The following is an 18207-nucleotide window of genomic DNA, read 5'->3' on the forward strand; positions in this document are numbered from 1 at the left end:
TCATGAATAATCAGGACTTTCTAACATCCTCCCCTTCCAGCAGGCGGTGGGGTTTCAGTCGGGGGGGAGTCTGACAGGTGGACCGTCCGTGAGCCCCGTCTAATCTGGGAAAAAGGGACTTTTAGCGTCTTCCTCGGCCCTGGGAAGACCATGGCTCTCTCCAGGATCTGTCGAGAGTCTCTGCTGGTGATTTTACTACAAATCGTGCTGATTTGCTCGGCTCAGGTGAGAGATAGGTGCTCTGTCTTTTTTCTCTGCTTCACCTCCTGCAGAAGGAACACTGGGATACTCCTGAAGTATTCCTAAAGGTGTTCTTCAGGCAGTTATAGAGAGCTGACTGTATTTAAAAATGTTTTATTTCCTGTGTATTCTGATTATATAGAATCTGAGATGGATGATTTTGTATCTTAACTATATGTTGTATTATTTTTAATCTCCTTGTATCATATTTTATATTCCTACTGGACCTGTGGGATCATCAGTGTTGCTCTGAGAGGAGTAGATTTTGTTCATTATACTTTTTTCCCCCTATATTTTAAATTTTATCACGAAAACTTATGTGTTTCTATACTCTTTAGTACTTTCTATACTTTAATGTGCTTAAATTAAATCTCCTCAAATGTCTATAACATGTTTAAGGGACTGAAGTGTACTTTTAATACTTTTCTGGTTTAAGAGCTGGATTTTCTTTCACAGCATGTGTTTGTGTTTTGTATCTTAACATGTGTTTGTTTTACATATTTTTATTGTTTAAGCTATTTATAAAACCTGGTGGGTGAAATTTGGTGAATTTGAATCTATTTCTTTATGATATTTATCTCAAAAGTGGTCCAGAACCGCGGTCCATTCTTGCCAGCGTGCACACCTGGCACCAATAAGGTCCAGACAGCAGCAGTAATCCCAACACATGCCGTTACTTAATGGGACTATAATGGGAAACCGGGTTTAGTTTCATGACCTTTCCCCTCACATCACCTGAACAATGAGACTCTGTGTGAGCTGCCCGTCACACCAGCAGCAGCAGCGGTGGATGATATTTAGAGATGAATTTCAGTGAGAAAAAAACTGAAATCTGATTTTCTGTGTGTGTGTGTTTGTTCTACAGAGGGGCCCGGTCGGTCCCAGAGGCCCCGCGGGGCCGCCAGGAGTATCCGGCGTTCCCGGAGTGGACGGCATCGATGTGAGTCGCAGTTTCATCTCAGTTATAAACTTGACTGTTCAGATGTGGGTCAGAGCTGCGGATCAGTTCACTTCTGGGTTAATCAGCTCAGACAAGCTGCTTCTCATTGTTTTTACACAAGAAGGAGAAAAAGCAGCGGTGAAGTCATATGAAAATAAAAAACATCTTCATGTGACTTCATCCTGACTGTATTCACTGTCGCTGTGAGCTGTGATGTGATGACGTCTCAGAAGCATCTTCTCTGCACTCTGGGCCGAGAAAAGATTCTACGACTGCTTAGAGTTGAAGCTTCAGTGTTTAATTCAAAGTTAATTCAGCTTCTCTTCCAAAAGCTTATTCAGTAAACTCAACTATGTATCATGTTTAAACTGGCTGTTTTTCTTAGTTCCTGATTCTGCAACAACAGGATGATTGTCAGAGTGTTTGGAAATACAACAATCATGAGTTTAAGTCCTCGTCAGGGCACCAAAAACAAAGGCTTTGCTTCAATTAAAGACTAAAAAAATAAACAACAATATGAGGATAAAAACTGGGCAGTGACGTGACAGTCGAGCCACCAGAACCACTGCAGAGAACTGACATCATCATAGAGCGTTCGCAAATTTAAATTAAATTCAGTTTGAGATATTTGATTAGCAAGAACAAGAGCAGGTTGTGTGTAGCGCTTTTTATTTATTATGATGAATTTAACATTTACACAGTGAACCTGGACACGACTCCAGTGGAAGATAAAGCCCTGTGCAACAAGAAATTTAAAAATGATGATATCGAATAATCATCTGAACATGTTGTTCATGTGTCTACAGGGCGACAGGGGAGAAGACTCCACAGTGACCGGAGGACCAGTGAGTGGACTTTAAGTTTCTCCTTTCTAACACAGAAATGTCCAACAGATGCTTTAAGATTCATGAACCAAAACCAAACTTCTGCTCGCAGGGCCTTGATGGAGACAACGGCAAAGACGGAGCTCCTGGAGCTGCAGGCCTCCCAGGAGCAGATGTAAGTGAAGCAACATGTTGGGAGTAACGTCGGGCACAGACTGGTTTCTTCTCCTCAGACAGAGAAAACTCTTTGCAAAAACAACAAAAGATCGTGTTTGAATTTGAATCAAGCGGCTCCTTTAATCCAGCGGACGAGAGTCACTCTGTCTGTAAGATCTGAGATATTCAGATCTGCTGCTGTGTGAGCAGTTTGTCTTGGCTTCCACTGGGTTTGGAAAAAAAAAATAAAAAAATCAATCCGACTATTTAGGGGAGAGTGTCGAGTGGCTTCCTGACAGAAACAGGGGTCTTTTTGTGTGAGGTGGGGGTTGAGCAGGAGGGGCTCGGCTGCCCAGAGGTGGCTGACAGGACAGGAGCGCTCGCTGGGAGAGGTGGATGCAGAATGGAGTCAGTGTGTCGACAGTCTGGTGGTGACGCTGCTGAGAACAGAGCGGCAGATTCATGAGAGGGAAAACAGAGACAAGGTTTAAAAGTACGGCAATGTTTGTATCAATCAGACTTTGAGAAATCGACGAAGAAGAAGCAGAAAAAAAACCAAACAGATTCTGTAAAATAGTTCCAGATCCAGTCCAGATATATTGATTATCTGAGGGGACGTGTTGCTGTGATTTTATAGATTTTATCGTTCTCTTCTTTGCCTGATGCTTTTAGCTGGAGTGTTGTCAGGTTATTTATGGAGGCCACAGGTTAGGGGGAGGAGCTAAAGAATGGAGGGAAAAGGCCACGCCTCCTCAGTATTTTTAGATTTCTCCACAGATGAAGGCGAGTAGAGAAAGTTTCACAACTTTGACACAAGGATTTTATTTATTCAGTTATTATTTTTTTAACCTGGGTCTTATTTTCCTATTAAAGTGCGTTTACGGGTCTTGTTGACTTTTGTGGCTCCAGAGGAAGCTGCATATAATCTGATACAGTTGCATTGTGGGTAATGTAGGCTTCAGGTGTCTATGATTGCACAAAGAGTTTCAAAAAAAGCAGAACCGGAGATATCACGTCTTTTACTCCACACATCCTTTTTTAAGATGCTGCCTACATTACCCACAATGCCACTGAGTGACATCACTTTTTCAGATTACATGCAGCAGACACACACAAACACTGAGGACCAACTCCATCAGAGACGAAGAGAGAAATGTCCTTGTTTCCCGATTTAAAGCTGCAGCTAACGATTACTCTAATTATTGATTATTAATCAATTAATCGTTCTTAAAATGATGAAATATGCTCATCACAGTTACCCAGAGTTTGAAGTGACGTCTTCAAATTTCTTCTTTTGTCCAACTAACAGTCCAAAAACCCCCAAATTCTTCACTGACTGTCAGAATCCTCATGTTTAAGAAGCCGGACCTGGACAATGTTCGGCTTTTTTCTGAGAATAATCTTATTTTTTATTGACTAACTGATACAGCCTGAACTTTAATATAAGATGAAATCAACCCACAACGGCCTGAATGCGACTCAAACCCAGAAACTTAGTCTGGATCTGTTGGGTTCAGGTCGGGTAGAAGAATTTAAAGATTGAGATAATCTGCCTGAGCTGCCGGCTCGTTTACAGCTGATCTGATTTTCTTCTCAGGTCTTTGTGTTTCTCGTCACATCTGCCTCTGTTGTAGATTGTTGTGTGTTGTTGCATCGATCATAACCAACAGAAACAAAGAGCAGAACTGAGACCCAACAGAAACTGTAACTGCTGATTCATGAAAGATATTATTAGTGAGACTCGGTCCAACCCGACCTCGTCCCTGATGTTGTAACGTTGGTATTAAACACACTGTATATTAAGTTATATGACAGAAGTTGAATGTTGTCGCTGCAGGTTTCCATCTACTTGAACAAACAAAAGTAGAAAAGTATGTTGTGATTAACTTCATGAGAATTAACAACTTGAAACTCTCTTGATTTTACAGCATGTTTTATCAGTTTTAAAGCATCTGTGTGTCGTTCAGCGTTCAGTATGCTGCAGTTAAATAATTAAAGTGTTTTGTGTCCTGACTGTAGGGACCCGTTGGACCTCCTGGAGATCCAGGCACAGCAGGACTCAAAGGGCCCAAAGTGAGTTTAATACCATAATAATGAAGTGAATGAATGAATGAGCTGGTGGGCAAATCTTTTCTTTAAGGCTGAACTCTGAGCATCTCTTTATATAAATATTGTTCCTCCTGTTGCTCTCTGATATTTCCTGATTTAACATTTCTGTACTTGTTTTCAGGGAGATCCTGGTCCACGAGGGCCTCCTGGAGAGCCGGTGAGTACAAATATTAACCTGAATTTAACTACAGCAGGTCAGTTTTTGGTAAAAAAACAAACAAAACAAAACAAAACAAAACAAAAAAACCTCAGACCCTCTTTAGATGAAGGAAAAGGTCACCTAAAAATGACAGTTCACCCCATTCTCCTTAACAACTAACCTATAAAAGCTGCGCTGGAGTCTCAGTCTGACACAGTCAATCTGTTATTTCTCTCTCACAGGGTGTTGGACCTGATGGACTGGATGTGAGTACATTAACACACTTTATACACGATGCTGTTAAAGTTCAACATTATGGTGAGTGGTTCACTTAAGCGGGGATCCTGCAGCGAAAACAAGGTGCAAAAAAAAGAAGAGAAAACAAATCATTTGGTCCAATACTGTAATTTTTAAGAATTTAAAGATGTGTTAATGTCTTTGTAAAGTTCTTGTAAGTAGTACAAAATTGTACTAAAGGTTAGACTTTTATTTTGTTTTCATGTTTTGCGTGTTCACTTCCTGTTTTGGATCAATCACATCACGCTGACCTCTTCTGTGATGTCACTGTGCACTGACCACACCCACGAGTACACGCTGACATCACAGCAGCAAAGTGACGGCTGCAACCACCAGAGGGCAGCAAAAACAGGATGTACAGATGGTGTAAAGTTACTCTTTAACATGGCTGTGTCACGTATCCCCAGGGTATCCCCGGTACTGACGGACTTCCAGGTGAACTGGGCAAAGTTGGACCATCTGTGAGTACACTCACCACTCCGGTTACAGTATGTGAAGCCTGTCAAGTCTAAATTCAAGTAAAGCACGACAAACCTAATTGATAAACACATCCTCGAACCCAAAGGACTAAATAGGTCATCAGTTTAGTTTGGTTACGTTTACCTACTTTAAGTTTAATTTTGGTTTCACACTTGACAAGTCTTGAATCCGTCCCCGACCTCCTCTCAATGCAGACTTTGTTCTTTCTGCTACATCACCTGACTTCCTTCTTCGCTACCACTATAATCACTACGGCCACTAGAGGCTGCTGCTTCACAAGAAACATAAATACAGGTCGTAATAAGCTGCGTTCACAGTCGACCCCTATATGATTGTTTGTCTGATGGCATTAAATTGATCTCTGTCATAAGAACATGAATATTTAAGGTTCAGTGTGCCAGGAAAGGACAAATCAAACACTGACTGTGGAGTGGGACTTTCGCATTTTCACATTTTTAGTGGCCACTGAAAGGGAAAATTGAGGCGATCTACAACCTGATCATACGCTGCTAATAAATCCTTTAATTAAAAAGGGTTAGAAGAAGTATAAAAAGCACACTGATAAAGGTAACTGATGTTTTTTTTTAACCGTATCAACTGTATTAATAAAGATTTTCTTCATCTCACACAGGGAGCGAGAGGCAAGAGAGGTCAAGTTGGGCCTCCGGGTGCTGCCGGGCCGCGGGTAAATATCAGAACCTCCGTCTCCACTGCTGTTGAACTTTACCAGACTGATTATTAATGTTGAAGGTGAAGTGTTGTTCATTAAGATTCATCGTGGCAGGTAAGTGAAGGGTCAGCTCTCAGTGAGAAGGTGTGACACTGTGGGATGTCAAACAAAGAAAATCAGAAATTAACGTTAAAAAATCTAAAGCTAAACCTTCTTGTGTTTTTCTTTTCAGGGTCCTCCAGGCGTGTATCAAGGCGAGGACCTGGTAAGTTTGACCCCAAAGTAAAATGTACTTACATCTGCAACCGTTTCAACAAAAGACAGTTTATATGATGTGAAAATGCTAAATAAACCTCATGAATCAACTGCTGATACCTGCTTTGAAGCCATCTTCTTTCTGATCTCTATTTTGGGTATTTTGGGTCAGAGTTCTGTTGTCGTTGCTCACAGAAAGCTCAACAATCTGAAAATTGCGAAGCTGCTGTCAACAAACAGCCCCGTGTCTGTCTTATTAGGACGTTTGATGTCTGATTGGACAGCAGCTTCTCTTCAACATCACAGATCATAAGAAAACTTTAACTCATGCTAGCAGGTTGAGGGGGGGGCGACTGTCAGTGGAGCCCCCTGGTGGCAGGGCTCGTCCATGACCTCAAATAGGCTGTTGTGTTTTTCAGTGTCCCAACGCCTGCCCCTCCAGTCTGACCGGACATCCTGGCCTCCCCGGCATGAAAGTGAGTGAAACATCTCTGATTCTGATGTTATTTCCTCTCTCAGACATCATGTGTGTCTGATTTTTTTAATGTGACTGTTTTGTTGTTCGTGCCCGCAGGGCCACAAAGGGGTTAAGGGTGAATCTGGTGAGCCTGGACGACAAGGACACAAGGTAACGTCCTCTCCGTTCACACAGCGCAGATCTGTGATCGATTACTGCAACAGATAACCTGCAAACACGTCGTCTGAACTGAAACTGAAGGATTCAAACTACAAGGACGGGTTAAAAATTAGCATTCATGATAAAAGAAATGCTCATATTGTGTCAAAAATGAGGTAAAGCGCATAATTTGTGAGATTAAAAGTCATAATTAATAGATAAAAAGTTGATGATTTATATTTCCTATAAGAAAAATTGTGTAGTTTCTGAATTTTTAATTCATAATCATGATTTACAATGGGAATATAAAATAAAACTGAGATAAAGTTGACATAGTGAGATTAAAAATCATAATTCTGAGAAAAAAATGACTTTTTATACTTTAATCTCATTTATGACCTGATAAAATGTCATAAATGAAATTAAAGTACAAAAAGTTGTAATTATCAGATAATAAATCAAGAGAGAAAGTCGGTATTATGAGATAAATATCTTTCAAAAGTTATAATTTTCAAATAAATAAGCATGTACAATACATAAATAAACAATATTTCTTACTTACTTTTCTAACCTCATGATTTTTCATTTCATATTTATGATTCACTGTAGAAACATGAGATAAAAACTATGAGAGAGAAAGTTAAAAAGTAGAATCAAAAAGAATAAAAGTGACATTTAAAACAAAAAAAAGGTGTAATTTTGAATCTTTTCTCATAATTATGACTAACCATTGGAATATTATTTATAATTAAAAATAAGTTTTCATCTTATTTTTCTCTTTTACACCTGTGGGCTTCCATAGGATAAAATAGACATTCCACAAAATTAAATAAGTCTGAATTTGATTAGATGTCAGATATTTCACAGCTGTGTTCTCTTGCAGGGCGAGGAGGGCGATCAGGGACCGCCGGGTGACGTCGGAGCTCAAGGACTACCAGTAAAAACACGTCGCTCTTCTCTCCTGCTGTGTTTGTGACGAGGCGACTCCTCGCAGTCAACACATATTAACATCGGACGTCTTTGTCTGTTTTCCTCCGTCCGCTGAGTAATTTTAGGGCCCAGGTGGATCAAGAGGCCTCCCAGGAATAGTGGGCGGCAAAGGTGACAGGGTAAGAGGTGACACACACACACACACACACACACACACACACACACACACACACACACACACACACACACACACACACACACACACACACTGACACGAGCCTAATGGTTGCAAAAACAGGTCCGATTGTGTTTAGGCTTATGAGAAAATGACCCTACAACTCAAGTTTCAAGTCATCGTCAACACAGCATGATGTTTGTTTTGTCAATCATTAATTTAAAGTTAATTTATGATGATTTATGTTTTAATTTGTGATTTAAAAGTTGAGACGGCGTGTCCTTAGTTAGATCCAATCAGGATGTTCCTCCTCAGCTCCGCCCTCTCATCCAAATATGGTTACAAAACCCAAAATACACCCAAGATGTTGATGATCCATATTGTCAAAGGCTTCACGATGGGTTATATATACACACAAATAATGTCTGATCATCAATTATCCAATCAGGTCGAGACAACGAGAGGCAACCTTTAAATCTCCAGCAAAGAAAATTTCAAAATAAAAGCTCATGCAACTTCTATCATCATCCACGTCGGCACTTTCATGAAACCTTTTGTTTTACATGTTCTGTTGCCCATTTTCACCAGGACTCCCTGTCAAAAGGTGAAACTGCATTTCAGTGATTAAGTGAAATTAATTAACAACAATGTTCCTTCGTTACAAACAGGGTCCTCGTGGGAAACCTGGTGACGTCGGTCCTCAGGGAATCCAGGGAGGCCATGTGAGTATCTGTCTCTGAATGACCTCTGTTGACCTCCGTCATTGTTATTTAGACAAAATACTGATCTGGTGACTGTTTTATAGGGCGATCCCGGCCAGAGAGGAGCCATAGGTGAGGTCGGGCCAGCAGGAGTACAGGTAAAAACAACAACGACACATTCACACTGATTTCTGGAGCAGTAAAAAATACTTCTTCAGTGTCGTCATCATGGTGTGTTTGTTCACCCTCAGATCTGCGTCTGTTGTTTCTCCTGCCTTCATTTTATTACTTTGTGTTATGAATCTTCTTTGTCTCTTTACAGGGGGATCGAGGTCCAGCTGGAATCAGAGGAGTGCCAGGACCAAAAGGAGAGCCTGTGAGCACTGCGTCATCTGATCTTCAGATTAATTTATTATCTTTAACATCGGGTGAAACCTAATGACGAGACGGAAACATCTCAGCTGTCTGAGTGGTTTCTTCATTTAAACAGAGACACATTTATATATTAACGCTCATGTTTCCTGTCGACAGGGCCTCGCTGGTCCTGATGGCCGTGAGGGAATACCTGGGCTTCCAGGATCCAAGGTAACCACACACAACCAAGAGGACGGAGAAATGTGCTTTTAGGCAGAAAGTCTCCAGTCTGGATCAGAGATTTTCTTCCTTTCTGTTGTTTTCCAGGGTCTTCCAGGTAAAAGTGGAGCTCCAGGTGATGCTGGCCCACAGGGACTTCCTGTAAGTGTGACCTCTGACCTCAATCCATCCCTGACTCTTCACTAACAGTGTGACATTTGTCCTCTCGAGCTCAGACGCTGATGTTTGATACCATTTTTCTTCTCGCAGGGTTTGCCCGGCGCTTTTGGCCAGAAAGGCCACAGTGGGTTAAAGGTATGATCAGAAGCGATCCAACAATTAACTCAACTTCTTCTTCCTCTTCTGTTACTGATGGTCATGTCTGTGTTGTGAAACTAAACTGTCTCTGTCACCAGGGTGTCACAGGTGATCCAGGTGTCGTAGGACTGATGGGGTCTCCAGGGAAACAGGTGAGTTCAAAGCAATTCACCATTTTCTTTTCTTTAACACAACCAGATGCCACTGGTGTGTTTTCCTTCTCTTCATCTCAGTGATGAACTGATTTGACTTCTCATTTGTTTGCAGGGCGAGCGCGGCGACCAGGGCGAGGTTGGACCGGTCGGACCCAGAGGAGGACCAGTGAGTCAGCTGCTTCTACATCACTTCACTTAAAGCTGCAAGACGTAAGCTGTGTCTCACTTCAGGTCTGCATCCTTCAGAGGAGCATTTGAAGGTGTGAAGTCTGTCCCAGTCTGAAGGCTCCTCCAGAGGCTCCTTCTTCTCCCTGTTTTTGGAGGATGCACCGCTACGATCCTTCACGGCCTCACATGTCCCAAGATTCTTTGCACGCCCAAAAAAGTAAAACAAAAGAGAGAAAATGATGACATCACATGGCGTAGATCGTCACTTTCGTGGGCCTGGGCGGCAGAAATCGTGACGTAAAACATCTGGTGACGCAACCAGGAAATGCTCCAAAGACTAGACCGTCACATTTAACAACGGCTGACCAGGTTAACAAGGACCACAGAGGCCGAGTCCTTCAGAGGAGGCCGACCCTGAACTGAGACACAGCAACAGTTTCTTTTATTTCCTAAAACAGGAAATATATTGTTAGTCCCGCCCTCTTTCCCTTCACTTCCTGCCTCAGCATGTGTCACTCATCCTGATGAGGCACAGCTGTGTTTTATGCTTCCTTACAACCCGACTCTGTTCCTCAGACATCATCATGGAGAAACTTCCAGCTCATCAAAACAAAAAATGTAAAACCATTTATTATCTACGCAGCCCCAAACTCTGATGGGACGAAACATTTCTGGAGCTTCACAGCAAAACACAGTGGAGACTTGATCTGCAGATATATTTTGTCCGTCCAACAGTCCGAAACCCAAAGAATTTTCATTTACTGTCAAAACTGACAAAGAAAAACAGCAAATCCTCACTTTTAAGAAGCTGGAACCAGAAAATGTTTGACGTGTTTGCGTGAGAAATGACTTGCGATAAATAATTGCAGCTCTACTGATCAGTCAGAAATATAAATCAGGCGCAGCTCTGGATCTAAAATATCTCACTCCATCCTGCTCGATTCTACATTTTCTTTTCTCTCTTTTTAGGGTGAACGAGGGCCGAGAGGACACGATGGGCCTGCAGGAGCACCAGGAGCCCGGGTAAGACCTGAGAGAGGGTTTAAACGATAAAGTCTTCCTCCAAACATCAGTGACTGACACAGTGTCAGAGAATCTAATCATCCCTGGAGCTGAAGAGGTCGGAGGTGATGGTAGAGTTTAGTCAGAGGGAAAATATCAGATCAGGACTGGAAAGCATTTATTTACCTGCAGAAACAAGCTGCTGGACAAACAAGCTCCTTTTTTTGTCAGTTTGTCTGCGTGAAAATTGTTTATCCTAAAGGTGCCACATGTAAAAAATGTCCACTTCTCGATTTCACACTGCAAACAAACAGAGGGCAGCAAATCATTAGAGTAACCGCTAACTGTTAGCCGTGCAGCTAGCAGGCCGGACTGGGAGCGACTGACTGAGTGGTGTTAATAACAAAGGACTGGTTAGCATGCTAACTTATGTAGATATCTCTGCAACACAACACATCTTTGACATAACGTCAAAACTCAAAAATCAGTCCTGTGATAGTTTTACTTAATTTGTGAATGTTTCAAACTACAATTCTTACGTATTGCACCTTTAAATTGTGTTATACGTTGAAACAAAAAGAGAATCAGGTAAAGATCAGTGATCAGTGCTGGTTTACGGTGATGAAGTTTAAAAATGCAACTGATGAATCTGTAAACTACGAGAGCTCACATCGAAAATCACCAACATGAAACATGGACACAAACCTTCATATAAACCTTAAACTTGCACTGATGGTCAAAATAATAAGTAAATAAGTAAATAAACCTGGATCAACAACAAACCAACAGAAAAGTTCCTGTTTCAGTCGAACGAGTTGAACCTGAGAGGAAAACAACGTGATTATAGTCAGTCGTGTTTGTTGAAGGAAAAGATCAGAAACAAGTGAAACTGTTCGGTATTTTAAACGTGAGGTTCGCTCACGATCTCCTTCGTGTGATCGACAGCTTCTCCGCTCGGCTCAGAAACCTGGACTCTATCAAAGTCAGAGATCCGAACCTGAAACACAAACCCAGAACCAGTGTTCATCAACACTTCCTCCTCTCCTGGACGTATTATTCAACACGAGGATCATTCACCAACATAAACCTTGTATATCTGGGACCTGAATGCTCGCGCCACGCTTTTATTAAAGAGTGTCAGGTCTTTATGAACTTTAGTCGCTGCAGTTAAGTCTCTAATCCGCCCGGTGAGCGGGCATGAATGGCCCCTTGTTACAGGAATCTGAAAGCCCATGGGGTTTTTTTTTTTTCTGCAGCTCAGGGGGGATTCAGGGCAGGAAAAAAGAAGCAGAGAAGCCCTGAAAGAGCTCTCTGTTCCCCAGGAATGCCTGAAACCCGTCGCCCCGCTGCACACCACCATCAGTGCCCACACACACCCAGAAACATGTGCGGGAGGGTGGAGGGCTGGATGGTTTTTGGGGGGTTGGATGGTTTGGGGGTCTTCAGGAGCTTCCAGCCTCACTGAGATGTTTTTATATTCTCTGTAGATGTGGTCAGGTTCAGGTGGGGGGAGGAAAGTTCTCTCAGCCACACACACACACACACACACACAGTCGGTCTTGTGTGCGTTCTGTGTTTTTAACTATTTATTTGATGTGTGTGTGTTTGAACAGGGAGGCAGAGGGGATCCGGGCCTTCCTGGACTTCCTGGTCCGGCTGGTTATCGTGGCCAGAAGGGCGACAGAGTAAGAGACACACAACGCCACATGATGAGCACGACAGTGTGACGCTTCACTGTGGTTATTTCATGATGTCATCTCATCTAATTCAAGCAAAGTCCTTGTTTGACGCTGTCGTATCTCATTAACAACACTTCCACTCACCTTCAGTTGAAGGATGTCGCTGTTGTGTCGCTACTAAAGATGCTAGCAAATCCACAGCAGGTCGGACAGACATGTTTAACTACATGTTACGGTTGAAAATGACAACAGGAATAAACAAAAATTGCAGATTTCACATATCTCAATGCAAGAAGTACGTAGCTGTTCTGATAATCAGCATCAGATCAATGCAGCTCTGGTTCTGTACGACCCAGTAACTCAAGTTGCTTAAATTATAATCAATAAAAGACGAGGGCAAAAATAGAAATCCACATAAAAGAGTGTCTTGGTATTAAAATGGAAATACCTTTTTCCATCTTTCACATTATAACTTAACACTACCGAAAAGTTTTATTGTCACGCTCTTGTTAGATGTTTAAAACAAACTCCGACGCAGAAGTTTGATACTGAAACACGTCAGAGTTTGTTTTTAAATTGCGTCACTTTGTGATGGCGGCTGATCTCACCTACGATCCCAAAGCGTCGGCATCTAACGAGCTTCTAGGAGCTTTAAAGTTTAACATGACCTCGCTGTAACAATAAAGAGATAATGTAAGTTTAAATGAGAAAGCTGTGGAGCTTTTTAAAGATTTTTATCCTCCTGTAACTCAGAGTTTGAGTCCCACCCTGACATTTAAGAGTGAATGTTGGACTTTGATTCATCAGTCGACTCTTGTTTTCTCTCCAAGTTTGCCAAAGAAAAATATTTTGTGAAAGGTTTAAAGAACGAAACTCAGGAACAATGACACACATTAGCTACTGTCAATCACAACAGAGTCTAAATCCTGAAGGTTTAAAGTCAAACATCCATCAAAAACTGAATGAAACAGGATCAAATCTGGACCCTCGATATCGAAAACTTACTGATTTTACTCACCTCTGTTTTTTCCTCTCAGGGTGCCGTCGGTCTGGATGGTCCGAAAGGAGAGCAGGTACGTTTCAGCTGCTAGTTCAACTCTGTTACTGATCACAGTGTCGAGACCGGAGAGCAAACAAAGAGCCGACAACCCGTCATGTGTCTTTATCTTCAGGGACCTGCAGGTTCTGAAGGAACACCAGGAGACAGAGGAGAACTGGTGAGTGATCGACGACTCAGACACCAGGACAGAACAGAACCATCTGCGTGAAACCATCAAAGATAAATGTGAAGCTCTGCGGAGTCGAATAAAGTCCGGAGGTGTCCCGTTATCATATGAAAGCGTGTCATTTCCTTTCATTATACCAGACTTTTGTTTTAACTTCCTGCAGACAAACTGTTGTTTACGTGTCCTTTCTATTGCAGGGTGATGAAGGAGAACCGGGAGAGAAAGGATCAGTACGTTCACCTGCACAGAGCAGCACAACCACATCACAATAACTCATCCACATTGTTGCAGCTGCAGGAAATCTTTTAATTTTACATAAAAAGCTGATCAACAACAACATCAACTCCTGTCTGACATCTTTACCAGACATGTTAGGACAGAATGTGACAGGAAAACAGCAGAAAGACAACATATTTAATGTTCTAACTCACTGATTTTTTAAAATAAATATCTGCGTATTCTGAGTGTCGAACCAAAAACACACAATAAAACACATGTTTATATTCGTCACCGTGTTGAGTAAATGTCCTCGTCTACCTGCTGCTGTTCATCGCAGACAGGTCCACCAGGCGAGACGGGAAATAAAGGACCCGAGGGCAGCCGAGGACAGCCGGGCAAAGAGGGCAAAGAGGGCCAGCAGGGGCCTCGCGGCATGCAGGGCGACATGGGAGTACCGGGCCTGCCCGGAGCACAGGGACCAGCGGTGAGCTCACAGCTCTCTCCTGAGTCAGAGCTGAAATGCAGAATGTTTGTTAGTTGTCGGTTTTATGAGATTAAATATGTAAAACTGTTCTAACAGAAAGACTCATCACTGTGTACGATCTGTGTCTGTTCAGGGAAAATCACCAACTGATACTCACATCAAACAAGTCTGCATGAGGGTAATGCAAGGTAAGTGTCATCGTTTGTGTTCTGCACGTTCTACCGCTTATCTTCTTAATCAAAAGCAAAAGACTGAATGTATATGTGTAAATATTGTCGACACTTTGAGGACATTAAGAGATTTTTACTTCGTCCAGTCTTTGTAAGGACGCTGTCTCGATGTCTCATGTGTAAATATAAAACATCTAACATGTCGTCCTGTCACAGAGCAGCTGGCCCAGCTAGCAGCCAGCCTGAGCAGGCCCGAGTCGGGCATCTCCGGGCTGCCCGGTCCTCCTGGCCCACCCGGACCGCCAGGTCCCACCGGTGAGAACGGTTTCCCCGGACACACCGGATCAAGAGGACTTCCCGGTCTGAAGGGTCCGGCTGGGCTGATGGGTCGCAAAGGACCCAAAGGTGAGACTCAGATTTGGATGCATTGATCGGCTGATAGATGGTCGGTGTCAGTTTTATTTTAAAATACCTGATGGTGTTTGATAACGACACTTGAGGGATCACTTCAAAAAGTGTGTGAACATGATCAGATGAGCAGCTCCAGGACCAGACGGTTGTTGGACTGAACGTCTGGGAAATGAACAAGAAGAATAAATGAGGGAGAATTTATGTTAAGGTGCCCAAACTGATCAATGACCTGCCGATAATAATAATAATGCATAATAATCATAATAATGCTGATTTGTGAGTTTAGTTATGATTATTATAACACTTTTATATCCATATATTGTAGGAGAGGTGGAATTTAAAGCATATTTTTCCTCTCAGCCTTGTACCAGATCTGTACTCAGACATCCTGATTCGAGGTCCTGGAATCAAACCTGGCAAAGAAAGATGAGCTAAACCTCAAACATCTGCAGCATCTCATCTGTAAATGTTCACATGAATCAATAGTCAAAACCGTGAGACTTTCCTGTGACCGGGAGCTGAAGACGTCCTGGTGAATCTTTAGTTTTTACTCCCCTCCTGCAGTGACCCACTTCCTCCTCCGAGCCCCGTCAGGTTCATCTTGATGTTAATGACGGAGCAGATGAGATGTGAAGTCTGCAGCTAAATTTGGAAACTTTAATTACGCGTATCCTCGTGGTGATGATCATGTTTGCCTCTGTGCAGGTGACCAGGGTGACAAAGGGGACAGAGGACCCACAGAGAGAGGACCCAAAGGAGCACCAGGTGCCCCAGGTCTACCAGGTAAAGTCACAAGTGGGACGAAGATTTTAGAACGTGTCCTCAATTTCTGCAAAATAAATCCACATCATTCACCAAACAACAACGAAAAAAAACCTTGAAAACTCATTTTTAAATATGTACAACTTTAAAATGTGGAGCTGTTTGGTTGTGTCGCTGATAAATATGGTTTTATATGGAAGTAATCTGTAATCCAGCGAGTATTGATCATTGATTATTGATGCCCAGATACAGAAGCTTGAGAACCAGTTTCTCAAAATTAATTTTGAATTATTACAGATGAATCTCTTGTAGTCTCATGAATACTTCACTCAGGAATAAAAACTCAGTGTTCTGATGAATCCTTGATTCTTTCAGGTGAACCTGGCCGACCAGCTTACGGTAAAGACGGTCGTGAAGGTTTGCGGGGACCCCGCGGTGTTCCCGGTACAGCCGGCGTTCCCGGGCCTCCCGGTACTCCCGGTCTGAACGGTTACTGCGAGTCGTCACAGTGCGTCCTGCCCATGGTGGCGTCACCGGTTTCTGCAAAGGACACCAGCATGAAGGGCCCCAGTGAGATGTGAAGGGCTGAAAACTGAGAGACTGGAGGAGAAACCAGGAGCAGAAGATTTGTCCATTTGGGTTTTTTGTCACTTGGTTTGTATGTTTTTGTTTTTTGTTTTAAAACTCTCTGATTTGGAAAACGTAATTTTGTTCTCTTGACGCCATCTTTGTGGTTATAAAGTGACACGAAGGTGGACACTGAACAGCACACCTCACCTTTTGAAACTCCTTTGCAGAAAAAGTTTCACGTTACCTCAGTTTTGCCATCTCTGTACTGTAAGACCTGAGAAATTCAAAACTCTCCGAACATGTACAGACCTTCCAGCCACATTTCTAACCAAGCAGCAACGACGCGAGTCTGAAAAAGTTTCTCTGTATGTTTATGTAAATGTGTCAATACGCAAAATTATACTGCTGGACGACGTACATCTTGTTTGTGAGTATCTTTGTCGTTCGTCCCCTCTGTGCTCCCCTCTTCTGCTCTCTCTGTAGGATATGTTTGATAATTTCTCTCTCATGACGACTGTTGTTTTTGTTGATTGGAGGGTGGCGATGTGTGAAAACCTCTCTGGCAGTTTTATATGACTTCTTATTTATTATATCAAAGGTTCAAAGTGACATCTTCGAGTTGTACAAAGGAGGAAATAAAAAACATTTTGATAACCTCTTGCATGTTTTGTATCAACGAGTACGGCCACAGAAACAATCAGCAGTGTGCTTGAGAATTTTTCAAATTAAAACTACGTTCCTGTGATCAACAGCTTGGAGACACTTATTCCCACAAACTCAAAGAGACGTGAAGAGAAAAACATGCCAGAAGTTCCTGAAGTTTGATTAGTGAAGCTGTGGTTGAATTTGCCAGTTCAGTATTAAAGGAGTGAACTGCTGCAGTTGGTATTATTAAATACATGTGTGTGTTAAACCACGACAGTGTTTCAAAATAAATGTTTGAAGTATCTCGTTCACACACAGAAAACACCAGCTCGATCTGCAATGTAAGTTTTCTACGGCGGCCCTGAGGGGAAGTGAGAGTCTTATTTTTTCTTTACAGAAGAGTATCGCTCGTGTAGTTTTTCCTTCTGAACTGACGCAGTTTTCAGCACAATCTCCTCAAAGTGCATCACAAACAAAACTCCCTCCACACCTCGGCTCTAACATGGTGACTGAGAACCTTCATCAACATTTTAGCAACACAGCATTTGTTTTTGTAATACTCATTTTGACCTCAAGAGGCTGAAGTGCACGACCACTCATGACCTTAATGAGATGAAAAGCTTCCAGGGGAGTTTGTTCGTTTGTTTGTCTGTACCGTCCTCTTAATTAGCTCGCATGCTTTTAAATTCTGCTAGAACTGAATCCACGATAGACGTTTAACTGTGTCAGAGTTTAAGTATCTGCAGTAAGAAAGAAGAAGGAGAAGAAACAGAGGAAGAGGAAGGAGAGGAAAAAGATGGAGGAGAAACAGGAACAAATAGAAACAGAGGAAGAAGAAACAGAATCAGCAACAGAAGAAAAAGAATCAGAGGACAAAGAAGAAGAACAGACCTGTCAGCTGGTTTATTGGCTCAATGAAACCTGGAGGATCAAACACCTTCAGGAGAAAAGCAACATTCAGATGTTCTGTTATTGTGTGCTATCGAGTACTATTTGTAACCGTCTTACAGACTCAAAAGTACTTAATTCAAATCACAAAATCTTTTTTTCCTCCAGCAGATATTTGTGTTCTTTTTACAACCTTAAATATTTAACGCAGCTGAAAGATTAAAAAACTGGTACGTGAAACTTTGACATGTTTTTCATTCAGATATTTCCACAATCAAGAATAAATTTCCACGCAGACGAGATTTTAAGAGTATTCTATGATAGTGATGATTCATAACCGATGAAAAATAACCACCCATGAAGTCTGTGATGTTTTTCAGTGTATCATTTTAATGTACTCTCACA

At 42.1% G+C, this 18207-nt stretch overlaps 1 protein-coding gene and 1 long non-coding RNA gene across 2 annotated transcripts; one reads left to right on the forward strand and one right to left on the reverse strand.

Moving 5' to 3' along the window:
• The first annotated feature begins 40 nt into the window (after positions 1 to 40).
• On the forward strand, positions 41 to 16927 carry col9a1a (collagen, type IX, alpha 1a). The gene is made up of 32 exons (XM_037109225.1): positions 41 to 225; positions 1106 to 1180; positions 1987 to 2025; positions 2117 to 2179; positions 4180 to 4233; positions 4391 to 4426; positions 4651 to 4674; positions 5113 to 5166; positions 5817 to 5870; positions 6088 to 6120; positions 6530 to 6586; positions 6685 to 6738; positions 7610 to 7663; positions 7782 to 7835; positions 8500 to 8553; positions 8637 to 8690; positions 8855 to 8908; positions 9064 to 9117; positions 9214 to 9267; positions 9376 to 9420; positions 9522 to 9575; positions 9691 to 9744; positions 10716 to 10769; positions 12362 to 12433; positions 13465 to 13500; positions 13600 to 13644; positions 13851 to 13883; positions 14210 to 14356; positions 14490 to 14544; positions 14743 to 14931; positions 15643 to 15720; positions 16075 to 16927. Exons 1-32 carry the CDS (start codon positions 151 to 153, stop codon positions 16278 to 16280), a joined length of 2064 nt encoding a protein of 687 aa, XP_036965120.1. The 5' UTR covers positions 41 to 150; the 3' UTR covers positions 16281 to 16927.
• LOC119025578 lies at positions 13476 to 15632 on the reverse strand. Its single transcript, XR_005076850.1, has 3 exons — positions 14999 to 15632; positions 14191 to 14386; positions 13476 to 13612 (listed from the first exon to the last, which is right to left on the reverse strand). It is a non-coding gene; the product is annotated as an uncharacterized LOC119025578 (long non-coding RNA).
• Positions 16928 to 18207: the final 1280 nt, after the last annotated feature.

This window comes from Acanthopagrus latus, chromosome 1 (genome assembly GCF_904848185.1).
Source record: "Acanthopagrus latus isolate v.2019 chromosome 1, fAcaLat1.1, whole genome shotgun sequence".
NCBI lineage: Eukaryota > Metazoa > Chordata > Actinopteri > Spariformes > Sparidae > Acanthopagrus > Acanthopagrus latus.